At 41.3% G+C, this 14,233-nt stretch overlaps 2 protein-coding genes across 2 annotated transcripts; one reads left to right on the forward strand and one right to left on the reverse strand.

The window, feature by feature from the left end:
- Positions 1-2,567: 2,567 nt before the first annotated feature.
- On the reverse strand, positions 2,568-10,230 carry LOC135482761 (BRCA1-associated protein-like). The gene is made up of 14 exons (XM_064763108.1): positions 9,994-10,230; positions 9,595-9,780; positions 8,977-9,403; positions 8,590-8,700; positions 8,258-8,336; positions 7,766-7,879; positions 7,455-7,520; positions 7,076-7,234; positions 6,728-6,795; positions 5,923-6,103; positions 5,509-5,598; positions 4,923-5,036; positions 4,559-4,705; positions 2,568-4,149 (listed from the first exon to the last, which is right to left on the reverse strand). Exons 1-14 carry the CDS (start codon positions 10,091-10,093, stop codon positions 3,961-3,963), a joined length of 2,031 nt encoding a protein of 676 aa, XP_064619178.1. The 5' UTR covers positions 10,094-10,230; the 3' UTR covers positions 2,568-3,960.
- A 280-nt stretch (positions 10,231-10,510) lies between these two features.
- LOC135483737 (nicotinate-nucleotide pyrophosphorylase [carboxylating]-like) lies at positions 10,511-12,858 on the forward strand. Its single transcript, XM_064764754.1, has 3 exons — positions 10,511-11,129; positions 11,413-11,544; positions 11,740-12,858. The coding sequence occupies exons 1-3, from the start codon at positions 10,581-10,583 to the stop codon at positions 11,956-11,958; spliced, it is 900 nt and encodes a 299-aa protein (XP_064620824.1). The 5' UTR covers positions 10,511-10,580; the 3' UTR covers positions 11,959-12,858.
- Positions 12,859-14,233: the final 1,375 nt, after the last annotated feature.

The raw sequence follows: 14,233 nt of genomic DNA on the forward strand, positions 1-14,233 counted from the left end.
TGAGGGTGATGCGACTTGTGTTAACTGCCAGTGCACCTCTCGCCACTTTCTTGCTTATTACATGTCTAAGATGAAACTGTCTGAAGAACTGCCTGACGTCGAAGGAACTAGATGTCCACAATGCCACAACATTGATCAGCAGGAGCACAATGACTGGCACCAACACCCAGCGGTTACAGTTTTGAGGGCATTCCAGCCCACGAATGCCCATGCTGATTCGGTTTGGTCTGTTTGACTATAGCTTTCCTGAAAGAAGATCAGATCAGGAAATAATGTTGGTTTGATACACGTACTACTCACATAGTCCATTTTAGCAATGGTCATTTCGTAAATTCCGAATCTATGCGAGTTATCTGACCGAACCGTTGTCAATCGTCCATACATTTTACACGTCAGGCCAAATTTAACTGGGTATGGCCTCCTCCGTAAACGGTCCGCTTTTTTGGGGCGGTCGCGGTCGGGGCCTTGCGTAGTTATGCGGCTGAACCGCCGAGTACAACGTACTCGCCATGGCAATCTCCAGCGCTGAGAGGAAACAGCAGGTGATCACACTTCGATAATCTTTCAGCGCGAAATATTACAGTCTATAAAAATTGGGCACCGCGCTGATCTCGAGCGATCCCGAGAGATCCATGACCAGACCCATGACCCTGGTGCTAATGTCTCTACTGGCACAAGATCAGAAGGCGAAGCAAATGCGTTATGGTTATACAATTTCGTCAAGTTGTTCTTACCTTGTTGTTCCTGGAAAGACGAAGTGTGGACGAAGGACCACACCCAGTCGTCAGACGGCCCCGCAAGACGGACACTACGGCCAACGACAGAAGATGGTTTTTGACTTACAAATCTAGAAATCTCAGAATATCCATGAACTAGCTTGTCGCTCGAGCAGTGTGTCCGGCCGGTCTCCACAAAACAGTCATGGTGTTTACTGCAAGTGCACGTGTCTTGTTGGCCGCTAGCACGTATTGATCCGTTTATTTAAGGTCGGGAAACACTCTACCTGTTGAAGGTGGACCCCATTATCCATATGAAAACAAACGATTTAGTGCTGCCTGGGCATAAGGGCAGTAATGCAAGCGTCAACTCTTGCCGCCATGCCATTTTCAAAGCGCTTTTGCTTAGCTTTTCAATGCATGCAGGCACACAGCATGGGGTAAAACATGTTTTTTATCCGATTCAATCACACTTTTTCTTGCCTGTCCTTAATCGGCCCAATGAATGAAGCCGCGAGGCGACAGTAGACCTTTTTTGCCATTATAATCTGTTTCTACCATTCTAGAGAAACGCCTATTCCGGTGTAACATCTGTGGTTGTTTCCCATGTGTCAGTGTTTCCAAACAATAGGCAGCTAGAGAGACCACGACTTTTCAATAGGGGGGATACACAGAAAAACTTGTCAATCTATATTGAGCGTTCCCAAACAATGAGGGGAAACACTCAAAAACAGAAACACTCAAAAACATTACACCGGCATAGCATTGAAATGGAACAAGATTTCATCTCCCGCAGCAAACTTGCCCGGCCGTATATGGTAAAGCAGCGAATTATTTCTGGATATACGCGTTTCACGAAAAACCGACCTTTTAAGGTTTGACCGAGGCCACTGCTATTAGATTAAATGTACATGTATATTAGAGAATACAAGCAGTGACCCTCACGTTTGCGTCTGATGTGGAGATTCTGTCTATCACAACCACGCACTAAGACAATGTCACCGCCAGACAATACAAAAACAGTCCGTCCAATAGCCATGCATGGAGACACCACAACCACTAGACTACGACGTATAGGCAAGAATATGATCAGTGATATTATGGGGAGTTGTCTGAACACACTGTAGCAATGTCACAACCTCGCGATTGTCTGTCTTATAGGACTCAGTTTACTCGGTGTCATTGTGATGGGTGTGCCTGGAGCTACCAATGTTGCTTGCTACAGTATGTGAAAGTGTACTGCACGAAGACTATACAGATATCACTGCGCTTCCTTAATGTAGTCAGATTGTGACATTGTCGTCAAGTGCTCATGGCGTCAACACTGCGAATGATGTTGCCATGACAATGTCCGGTACTAGAGACATGTAGCACAGGGAGCCACCTAGGCTCTTATTCCGGGAGATAAGTTAGATTTACGTGATCGGAACCATCGCATCGGGAGTTTGATATAAAATGAAATAAACTGAATTTTCAAATAAAAGGAAACTTATTTGCTAAACGTTGCGTGGGGCAGAGTATTGGGCAGAGGTTGAATAGATATAAATTTCACGTGCATTGAAAGAATGAGTCAAATGAAAGTGGTTCAAAAATCCCTAGTATATCAGGCAACTGCCTAACTCCTTGCACTGAATTCCCCGTTCCTACGACTCCGACCAGGATGTTGTTATAAACTCCCTCTGCTGTCTGCAGTAGATAGATTGGTTGTGTCTTATGATTTTGGGTTGACCATCAGAACCAACATTTTGTGTAGAACTTCAAAGCCAAACCCAATTAGGTCAAGGGAAAATAAACAAAAGACAGGAATTCATAAATAATAATTTAGTGAAAAATTTATAACAAAGATTGCAATATGCACAAATGAACACGATTTCAGAGAAATGCACATCAAGTACATGTAACAACATTGGGTGATATGAATAAAGACTAGCAAATGCTTTTATCTAAATCTCCATGTACATTTACACTAGGCCTTCCTGTACAAAACCGGAGTAAAAGCATTTGCTAGTCTTTATTCATATCACCCATTGTGTCCAAACTTCTTCCAAAATAATCCTTTCTGACAAGTCCTACCAGTTATATCTTCATGTTGTCCCTTCCCGTTGATAACTAGTATTTTCAGTTGCATACGGACTCTGCAGTCTCCGTCAACCATGAAGCCATGTAGTCCAACAACAACAACGTCTACGAGTCCTAATGACTCAGGTCAGCAAAAACTGCTCACGTGCAGGCAAAGCACTGCTGGATACAGCCTACTGCCTATGCCACCAACACACAATGACAATACACTGAAGAAGGCCTCGAGCTACATGTATAGCAATCCTGCCAACCCACAAAGTGGTTGTACAGAGACTTATTATCTTAATCATTTCACTTTATACATGATCACATGGTAGGGTGAGATTCTCTTCGAAAGTAAGTAGTGGTAAAGTACAAGCATCACAAAAATGATGGCACACTCGGTATTCCAACAGAGGAACAGGATATAATTTCCAGAGGACTTATGTTTTACCAAGACATATCAATATTATAAATTTTTTACTAGTAACCACTTGCAGCAAGTGATCATGCTGATGAAAGCTTTATATTACATGAAGCAGAGGTTGAGTGAACTGGACAAAAGGCATAGCCATGAGGATCCTAGTCAGTCTGGTGACATATCGATGAAATAAGTTGCCAATGGTCACCTCCTCAAAATGAAGATATGATTTTTACGGAATTCTTGCGCTTATAAAGAGCAAAGCATGATATCACCACTTTCCCTTCCTGCTCCTTCACCCACTAAACCTCCCTGTTGCCCCGTTGGCCCTGCTCCCAAACAATGGTCAGGCCTTTCTCTAGAATGTCATCACCGCTGTCCCTTCCTTCTCCTCTGCCCACTAGACCTCCCGGTTGCCCCCTGTTGGCCCTGCTCCCCAACAATGTCCAGGCCTTTCTCTAGAATGTCATCACCGCTGTCCCTTCCTTCTCCTCTGCCCACTAAACCTCCCGGTTGCCCCGTTGGCCCTGCTCCCCAACAATGTCCAGGCCTTTCTCTAGAATGTCATCACCGCTGTCCCTTCCTTCTCCTCTGCCCACTAAACCTCCCGGTTGCCCCGTTGGCCCTGCTCCCAAACAATGTCCAGGCCTTTCTCTAGAATGTCATCACCGCTGTCCCTTCCTACTCCTCTGCCCACTAGACCTCCCGGTTGCCCCCTGTTGGCCCTGCTCCCCAACAATGTCCAGGCCTTTCTCTAGAATGTCATCACCGCTGTCCCTTCCTACTCCTCCGCCCACTAGACCTCCCGGTTGCCCCCTGTTGGCCCTGCTCCCCAACAATGATTTGTCCGTCTTGAATCTCCTCTTGAGTTGCTGCTGATGTGCCGGCGATCTTTTGTTGAGCTTCGAGATAGAACATGACATCACGTAATTGCTCTTTCAGGTCCTTGATTTCCTGAAAAGGAAGATGAATCATTGATACACTATTTTCTTTGATTAACCTTTATTGCAAATTCTGGAAGTTCATCCACATCTGGGCCTCTAGACACAGAGTCTCAATTGGCCTTAAAAGTTTCCCCAAATCGTCTCTAACAACCTTTAAAGACTGAATTGTGATGATTGATATCAGTTGTACATGTACATGTATATCTGTCAAACAGTTTGTCCTGCCATTCTTTCTGATTCTGGAGCAGATTCTTATTCATCCCAGTGACTCTCAGTCACTTGCTGCCCAATTTTCCTAACTCCTAGCTCTGTTACTGAAGAGAACCACCCTTCTCAAATCATGTCGTCGCCCCTAATGATGAAGTATCTAATGATAGTTTATGATACAATCTTTTCTTCTTTGTTTTTTATAAACGAACCTCATCCTTCCTTTTCTCAATTAAGGCTATTTTCTTCTGAGTGTCCGACAGTTTGTCCTGCCATTCTTTCTGATTCTGGAGCAGATTCTTATTCATCTCCCTCTCCTCTTGCAGCTCATGTGTCAGCTTGTCAATCTTTTTACTCAACTTGAAATGATAGAAAAAGTTATAGACCAAATATGACTTCAATACGACTCTATGTCATGTTACTACATGCAGGAGGACACCCTGTGACACAGAACCCACTGACTGTAAAGCACATCCAAGGCCAAGCAAGATATCTAGCCCTGGTGACTTGATCAGTTACCTCAACTACCTGATGAGTGATGGCTAATTACAATGAAAAATTACACGCATATTATACCTGGGTAGTCTTTTTCTCCTGACCCTGCTTCTCTCTCTGAACAATAGTTAGTCTCTTTTCTCGTTCGTTGCATTCATCCATGGCCTTTTTGAACTTTTCCTCATATTCCTGACCCTGAAATGAATCACACCAAATTCTTAACACTGGAATCGAAACCACGCTAATGAGACAGGCTACCCATCACTACTTCCTTGTAAGCTTGAAACTGAATACTATTTCATATTTGCCTATTAGAGAACAACCGGTAGTCAAGCCCATTCACTAACTTTATATCCAAAATTCCGAAGTATTTTGTTGAAACCAAGGAGACACATACTGCCCTACACGTGGCTTTTTCAGGCCAGTTGAAAGCGCCATCTGACACTGGGTGTGCCTGAAACCCAGGAACTGGTGACCAGAAGGTGGACGCTCTTTCACTGTGCAAGGGGACACAACAAAGGAAAAGCTTGTACAAGAACAAGACATGCTACCTCAGTTGCTGAGTGCTGATCACGTTCCTGATTCGAATGATTTTGACCCATTTCACATTTTACTGGAACAAAGGTAACTTGAGCTCTCTTCAGCTGTGTTATATTGGAAATCTTACCCGAGATTCAGCTTCTTTTTCTAATAGCGTCATTTTCTCTTCAAAATATAACCTCTGGGATTCTAATTGGCTCGTCAATAAATAGGTGTACTGAAATTGAAATTGGTTACTTGACAGGAGTACTCAAACAGTGCAGCATACAAATGCAATGAAAACAATATCAAAAAGTTTAAAGTGTTAAAAAGTTCTGTTGGTACACCAAAGATGATTGACAAAGTCCTTAAGGAAAGGAATTGCCACGTATTTGAATATTGGATTAAAGAACAGGAAAGTTGCCTGACCTGCACTCAAATCTCATCTCTGCTGGAGAGCCATTATCAAAATGTCACACTTCCAAGGAATTGTCATACCGTGGTATTGATAGAACACAGTGAAATCATTCTGTCAGCATATTCAGTCCCTCCAGACACCCACCTCTAATGTGATGGAATCCATTTTTTCATCCTGGTCGACTCCGCCGCCTTCGTTATATTCGACTAACTTCCCGTCACCTTTACTCTGTATCAAGCGATGCACATAATTATCACCAGCATAGTCCCACACTCTACTGTTACTCAGCTGCATCACATAAGTATGCTGGGTCAATTCATAATGGCTGAAAAAAGGAGCACCGATTAGAAATCACATAAACATCAGTACCATAAAACTTCTGAGTTCCCAACTCAGCTGCATCACATAAGTATGCTGGGTCAATTCATAATGGCTGAAAAAAGGTGCACTGATTAGAAATCACATAAACATCAGTACCATAAAACTTCTGAATTCCCAACTCAGCTCCATCACATAAGTATGCTGGGTCAATTCATAATGGCTGAAAAAAGGTGCACTGATTAGAAATCACATAAACATCAGTACCATAAAACTTCTGAATTCCCAACTCAGCTCCATCACATAAGTATGCTTGGTCAATTCATAATGGCTGAAAAAAGGTGCACTGATTAGAAATCACATAAACTTCAGTACCATAAAACTTCTGAATTCCCAACTCAGCTCCATCACATAAGTATGCTTGGTCAATTCATAATGGCTGAAAAAAGGTGCACTGATTAGAAATCACATAAACTTCAGTACCATAAAACTTCTGAATTCCCAAGATTGAGAGTAACTTGACAATTTACTGCCATTTACCAAAAATAGGTCCCCAGTGTTAGTTTGATTGACGAAATAGAGGCATTTGTCGTATGTTGTAAGAGCAAAAAGTAGCAGGGAATCAACCTACCTTCTGGCATGGCCACCTTGATACCGCCCGCATCCAATGTGACCACATATCAAACAAATCCATAAACTCTGAAACATAACATAAGTTCAAAATGAACCCAATCCCTAACTGCTGATAATAATGTTCAAATAGAGGACCATTATGATTATTCATTGTACATAACGGCAATTTTTGATGGTTTTATTCATAGCAAATTGGATTCTGTCCTTAGGGACTGTAGCAGAAGTACAGAAGTAAACATCTTGTCAGGGAGCTTAGAGTAAAACTTTTGGCCGGGTCATTTTGAATTTTTGGCATGCTGATAAAAGCTTTAACGAGTTAACACAGACGAGAGAAGAAGCTACATACCTCTTGCGTTTCACATTCTGAGCAGATATTCTGAGCCATTCCCTCCGGCGTCTGGAGATATCGGCATACCGGACAACTTGTGTCGTGCCACTGAGAAAGACAGCCCCCATGGAATGTGTGATTGCACAAAATCGTCAAAATACCATCAACTGATTCGTCCTGTAATTTGAAGTTTTTTTTAAATGTCACAAAACAGCCCATTTATTGCTTCATACACTATTAGAGGAACCTTAAATTGAATCTGCTCTTCATACTCATATTCACATCTGTTTCACCCAAGTGACGCCATTGGGAAGACGCATTTGTATTTTTGATGGTACTAGTTATATCCCGTGCACCAGTTTTGGTTCAAAGAAATTTCATAGCAAGACGTACTCACCATTCGTTCCAAACACACAGGACAATTTGGCAATTCTGTCAAATCTTGAATAGGAAAACATGCCCCCTGAAAAATACGATGCAAAGTTTTAAGTGAATAATTTGAAATACTATTCCCACACACAAGAAAATGCAGACACAACTTCACAAATTAATTTGGGTTGCTACAGTGATAAAAATGTATACAGAACTCATGAACTTGTCAAGCCCATTTAGGCTGTTGACGTTCCTGACTCTCATGCGTCACAACTATCTGACTTGACTTATGTGACTGATTTGGCGATTCTAAAACCTTAGGGGTCGATGCCTCACCTCAGATGTTTTGAGCGCCTCGACACTGGCAACGTACACCAGGTAACATATCTCAGGTTCAATCGAGTTGTACCTTACATTGTTGTACGTCATATAGAACTCGTCAGCATCTTCCTGAAAATCAGGTCAATGACAACAATTAATAAAATTCTTCTGTCATGGCAAAACGATGTGAAAATTTTTATTTACCGTAACATGTCCCTGAGTACAAAAAAGTTGAGAGATGTTCAGATTACTATCTATAACAGTTTATTGAAATTAAACAAAAATACAAAAAAATATTTTTATTGTTTTTAATATTTTTGCAGGGAGACGACATCAACTCTGTCTCTGACAACGTACACGAGTATCCGCAGAGAATTTTCTTGCGAACGTGACGAAGGCAGTGGTCAGTTCTCCAGTGTCTGCATAAGTACGAAGGAAGAGGAGGCTGTAAAAACTTGGAAAAATGTGCACATGCTAAATGAGTGACTCATACAAAATGTAACATACCTGAGCTTTGAATTTAATCAGGACCATATACTGGTTGGGCGTGGAATCCCGAATTATTTTCATCTGCTCTATGCCGGGCCTGAAATGAATCAAGCATCATATCATGAAAGAGACAGGGGATGAAAGTTGGGTTGCTCAAACTCCATATTTTTTATATTTCAGCTCAATTGATAAAATGTAAGACTTTGGCAGTACCTTTCATTGCTTGAATTTTAAGACCTCTGAACCAATTATTGAGAACTATTTGATGCTGCAAACCCCATCCCTGCTCAAGGACCAGAAAGGAATATTGTTCTAATTTGTTAATTTCTGGCACTGCCTGGTAAACTTACATGACAGGGGCTATAAATTGCATCAGGTCCTTCACAGTCATTGCTGGCGGAACAGCCAGCATGCAGATCATATCGGGTCTGTGGAAGCCTTTCTCTAGTGACGTCAGATTACTGAAGACGATATAAATATAAATATAGACAGAGCAAGACAAAATTCTGTTGGAGGATTTCTATGTTTGAAGAGTTATGAATAGCAGCTATACATCATGAGTTAAGCATCATTGTGTTATTGACAGAAATATCAAGAGGAGACCGGTTTTGAGCAGCTTGGTCAACGAACACCACATGGGCTGGCTATCAGTGTGCCAGTGCAGCATGTTTACAAATTGTACTAAAACATCTACCTAAACAACTGTCCCTTGAAAGCAATCTCTATAAAAGACTTACTTTTCCTTGTAAAGATGCATAATGCCCTCCGTAGTCTCAACGATGGGATTCCCGGAGAAAAACCTAATATTATTAGACAGAGTAGGACTATGACTTTTCTGACGTAATTTTCCACTGCCTGGCCTGGATCCACTTCCCTCATCTGAAGCATTTGATGAACACCCAGCAGGAGTGAGTGACCGGCTCTTATCCGATGGTGAAGCTCTAGCTTCTGAAGTAGTTGGGACAGCTGAGCTGGACACAGTTTTCTTGTAACTCTTGATGACATCTTCATTCTCTCCAACATCACAAATCCCAAAAGATCCTTTGTCGTCTGCCTGAACACTTAGCCTCGCTATTTCGTCATCAGAAGCCTCTTCAGACAGGCCCTTTTTTAGGCCATCATCAACATTTCGCTCCTTTGGTTTTTTCTCCAATCTAACTGTTCCTGCAATGAGACATTGACAAGATATTAGAACTACACACCTATGAACAATCTCCAAGGACAGATTTACAATTCTGTACGCTCAGAGCACGAGCCCACATACGGCAACATCATTGGGGCATCATTGCCTGGACAGTCACTGTGACCTTTTTTTTTAAATAAAATTCCAAGCATATCTTAAAGGCTACATGTACCTGAGGCTTCTGCTTGCATGGTTTCCAAAGACATTGTCTCTATTTCAAATGTCTTGTTGACCCGTTTGCCTCGATGGTGTTCCTCGTGGGACATCTTGTTACCTCCATCCCCAGGTGTGACAGCATGAGCATAGGAGTAGGACTTAGCCTCATCATCTAATTCAGAACTCATCACGAACCAAGAAACTGAAAGTGAGGTATTTTCATTAAACTATTGCATTGGAATAAATCGATTTTCTAGAAGACTCGGCATTTTCTAGAAACTGGCAGGCAACCAATCCAGCTGGGAGAGGGAAACACAACCCATGCACTAACAAAGTCAACCGCTCTTGTTCAGCAGCACGACACCTAAGCAACGTGCACGCTCTAACTACTAAGAATAGTCAAATTTCATTATACCTGATTTTGTGGGCCAACCTGAAGTTGCAAGGCTGAAGTTTTCAGGAAGTGGGCAATCATCCGAGATTTCAAACCGAAAATGTACAACCGCAATGGACATCGGGGCTGCTATATTTAGGTTCAACTGCTAAAACTATCATTCCAATTTTCTTAGACACAAAGAGAATCAGTTGAATTTCTGAAATAGTTGAAAAAAGAGCAAAAACCGTAGAAAAAACTATTTCTTGCAAATGATGTCCACCATGTTTATTTTGGTTTGCACTTTGGTCTATGCTAAAATTGGCAGTTTCTAAAAATAGATTTGAGGTGTCGTATAGCTTTCCTGGCCTAGTAACTTAATAAATGATATTTGTAGACCTAAAATATAGCTATGTACCTTGTTATAAGCAATTCTGATTGTCAAAAACAATTTTTTACCCACAGAAAACGACTTTTACTGGGGAATTCCAAGTAATGACGTTACTCCAATTGCTGTAAATTCAATGATGAACTGCCAAGTTGCAAATGGGGAAACCCGACTTGCAGAAAATGACAAGCTGAGGGCTCATTTACCCATCTAAATTCCATTCACTGCCAACTCTGTCAAGATGGATGGGTGTAGATTTGCTCACCTGCTGCATCCAGTTACTACCCAAGATCTAGTGAGGGAGTGGTTGAAAGAAGACACTCCAACTTTTGACTATGCCGGATTTGTTGTGGGGGAAAAAGTTGAAAAAGCTTGGCTTCTCTGCAAAAGTCCTGGGGTGCTTGCTGGCTCCCCATTTTTCGAAGCAGTGTTTTCTGAACTCGGCTGCTCTATACAATGGTTCCATTCCGAGGGAGAAACTCTGTCGCCAGTATGCAAGGTCGCAGAAGTTACAGGGAAGGTGCGGAATTTACTCCTTGGTGAACGAATCGCTCTGAACTGTTTGACAAGAACAAGTGGTGTTGCTTCATTTGCACGGGAATTGAAAATGGAAGCAGAGAGGTGCAACTGGCTTGGCGAAGTGGCCGGAACAAGGAAAACAACACCAGGCTTCCGAATCCCTGAAAAATATGCACTTCTTGTTGGTGGAATTTCCATGCACCGTCAAGATTTGTCTTCCATGATTATGCTGAAAGATAATCACATTTGGTCTGCTGGAAGTATAACACAGGTGTGTTACGGCATGATTAATTCCACTTGAGATGCTTTATGTAATTCGTTAACTTTCATTTTTCAGATCACCCTTGACTTGAGAAGTGGACAATGCATCGATAAGAATGCCTGCTGGAAACGAAAGGAGGTCAGGGCATTGGAATTCAAACCTTCACCGCTCTGCTCTTGGCATCTTTGACTTGCATAAGCCCAGAGCATTTTAAGCTACCAGCATTACTACTTTTGTGATGGTAAAATCAGATACGACCTTGAAAATGTCTCAAATTCTTCTTTTTTATTAGGCTGTGAAAGATGCAAAACAAGTGGGTGGCTTTTCTACCAAGATTGAAGTTGAGTGCCGGAGTGTTGAGGCAGCAACTGAAGCAGCCAGAGCAGGTGCAGATGTGGTCATGCTTGATAATTTTGACACAAAGGTAATCATCCTCTTATGTACCAATATCATCTTTCTCAATCAAGGGTTGACCATAGGCACCACCATTTTTGTTAGAACTTGGAATCCTAAAGCAATTGGAAGTCTTTCAAAACAAATTAAATGCCAATTTCAAAGATCAGAGTCTGTTCTAGACTTTCCAGAAAACTAGTAGTGAGTTGCCTCTTCATCATTTCAGTCACTACACGAAGCAGCCCAGCAAGTCAAGGCACAGTTCCCCCACCTTATTGTTGAAGCCAGTGGTGGAGTGACCCTGGAGACAATCAAGGAATACTTTGGTCCCCATGTGGATGTGATCTCACTCAGTCTGACAACCCAGGGATACAGCACGGTGGATTTTTCATTCAAAATCCAGAAAGAAGGGGAAAATCCTGAGAACCCTTTGGTTATCATGTAAAATCAGTTCCTGGTTGATGCTGTTCTTTGCATTTGATATGCAGTAGAACCTCTCTGAAGGACACCCTTGGGACAAAAAAACACTGTCCTCAATATAGAGTTGGCCTGATTACAGAGGTCAATTCGAATGGAATCACCAATTCTGGACCAAAATTCACTAAGGGTGTCCTGCTAATAGAGTTGTCCGATAAGGAGGTTCAACTGTATTTGCACATTTTATCCTCTTCATGCACAAAATAGGGTCTTGCACTTTTATATTTTACCAAGGTTGATAACTACTGCCTGGGATAAAGATCACAAGTTGCAGCAATGAAACTCACTTGTCTGCGGGGACGCTTAACCCTGTTGGAGTCTACAGTAGTACAATAGTTGACTTTGGCGTAGTTGTGAACTTTGCACTTGAAATTATCTTTTTTAAGAGGTCAACTTCTAAAGAGTTAAAATCGAAAATATTGTGGTAGGATAAAGTGCACTTTTGTCTATAAAATGTGTTTTTACATTTTCATATGAATACAGTATTATTATTGGGGCCACTCACTCAGTTAATCTTCCAACTCATGGAGCGTTTGAATAAGACACCTGTTTGTCCTTAAGTTGTTCGAGGACAATTGTCACAATCATGAAGACAGTTTGTCTTGCCATTTATTGAATACCTCAGCAAAATGAACAAGTGTTATGACTGTTGCTTAAACCTACTTGATACCGGTATTTGAAACAGTTGTGGCGGATGAGTGTTGTGCAAGTTGGAGATTGTTGAGTTTTTCAATGCACCATGTAGAATTTTACCTTCTACATTGTGTTTGTTAGACATTTCTTTGTCACCATTGCTACATGTATAGCAGGGTACGAAATTTGTTATGCATACTGTATATTAATTTAGAAAGCTTCTTAATAAATCTTATCTGGTAACAAATTGCTGTGTGTCTTATTGTATTACAATATGTGTGACTCGATAATAAGCATAGCTAATTTCCTTCTTAAGCCATGCCTTCTGGCTTGATTCTTGGAGCATGAAAAAGATATTTTGGCCTACTCCCTGGGACCTGGAGACCAGGAAGACGTGCAAATGGATGAATCTAACATTTGTGCCATTGAAATGGTTCATAATCTGAAAATGTGAATTTACAATTTTACTTTTGTCCTCGAAGAAATATAAAGCCAAGTTCGACAATAGATATCGTCCTGTTCTCAGTTGGAACATGGACAAGACGTCATGGCTGTGTCATGTCTCTGTTATGAATCTCAGTTGGAACATGGAGAAGACGTCAGAGCTCTGTCATGTCCCTGCTATGAATCTCAGTCAGAAGATGGAGAAGACGTCATGTCTCTGCTATGAATCTCGTCAGTCAGAACAGGAAGGTCTCTCTGTACCACATTTCTGCACAATGAGAATGTGAACATTACATCGGGAGATGGATAGCAAAACAGTTATTGAGTAAAGAGTTAACATTGTAAAGAGTTAACATTGACTGCTGCATAAATGAACTAGGATAATTTCGTTCCGAGAATATTGATCTGCTGCGTTAACCGCGAATTATAAAACAAACTTCATAAATTAATTAGAGACAACTGCCCCTTCATTGACTATTCCAGCATGTTAGTGATCATATTAATACTTTTGTATTGATACTATATCTGCGTCTTGTATATAATATATACATTGATCACCAGAGCTGGTCACTGACTCGTGCTCTAATACCCAAGGACCCGCCAACGCTGATATGCCGCGAAACTATTTTCCCTTCAATTGTAAAGTTTACTGTGAGCATTCTGAAGGAAACCGTAAAAGTAAGTAGTTTAATTGAAGACATTTCGTTGTCAATATCAGGCCTTATTAAATATATACCTTTAATAGTTACTCTTTAAGGGGCTACGACGTTCGTATGAAATCGTGGGTCAGGCCGGACGAAATGCAGTCGGACAAAGCCAGTGCAGTTATTACGTAAGCTACTTTGCAGAAACTAAGTAAAGATACTGGGATATATAAGGGATATCAGGGCAATGTTAAAATGTTGTATCCAGTACGTATTCACGCGATCGTAAATTTGCAATTCAATTACAAATTTCATTTTTTAAGGAGCTGTGTAGGCCTTTAATGCGTGTTATTTATCAACTTAAAATAGGGCTTACGGGTCTTTAACTTGGGTCTCAACACGCTCAAACACCATTCCGATCATACGACTTCCTTGCTTAAACCCATAACAAATGTGCTAATTCATATTTAAACTTGGCACATTTGAACATTAAGCAATGTGAAGTCAAATTTATTAGGCAAA

Source organism: Lineus longissimus, chromosome 2, assembly GCF_910592395.1.
Source record: "Lineus longissimus chromosome 2, tnLinLong1.2, whole genome shotgun sequence".
Classification (NCBI taxonomy): Eukaryota; Metazoa; Nemertea; class Pilidiophora; order Heteronemertea; family Lineidae; genus Lineus; species Lineus longissimus.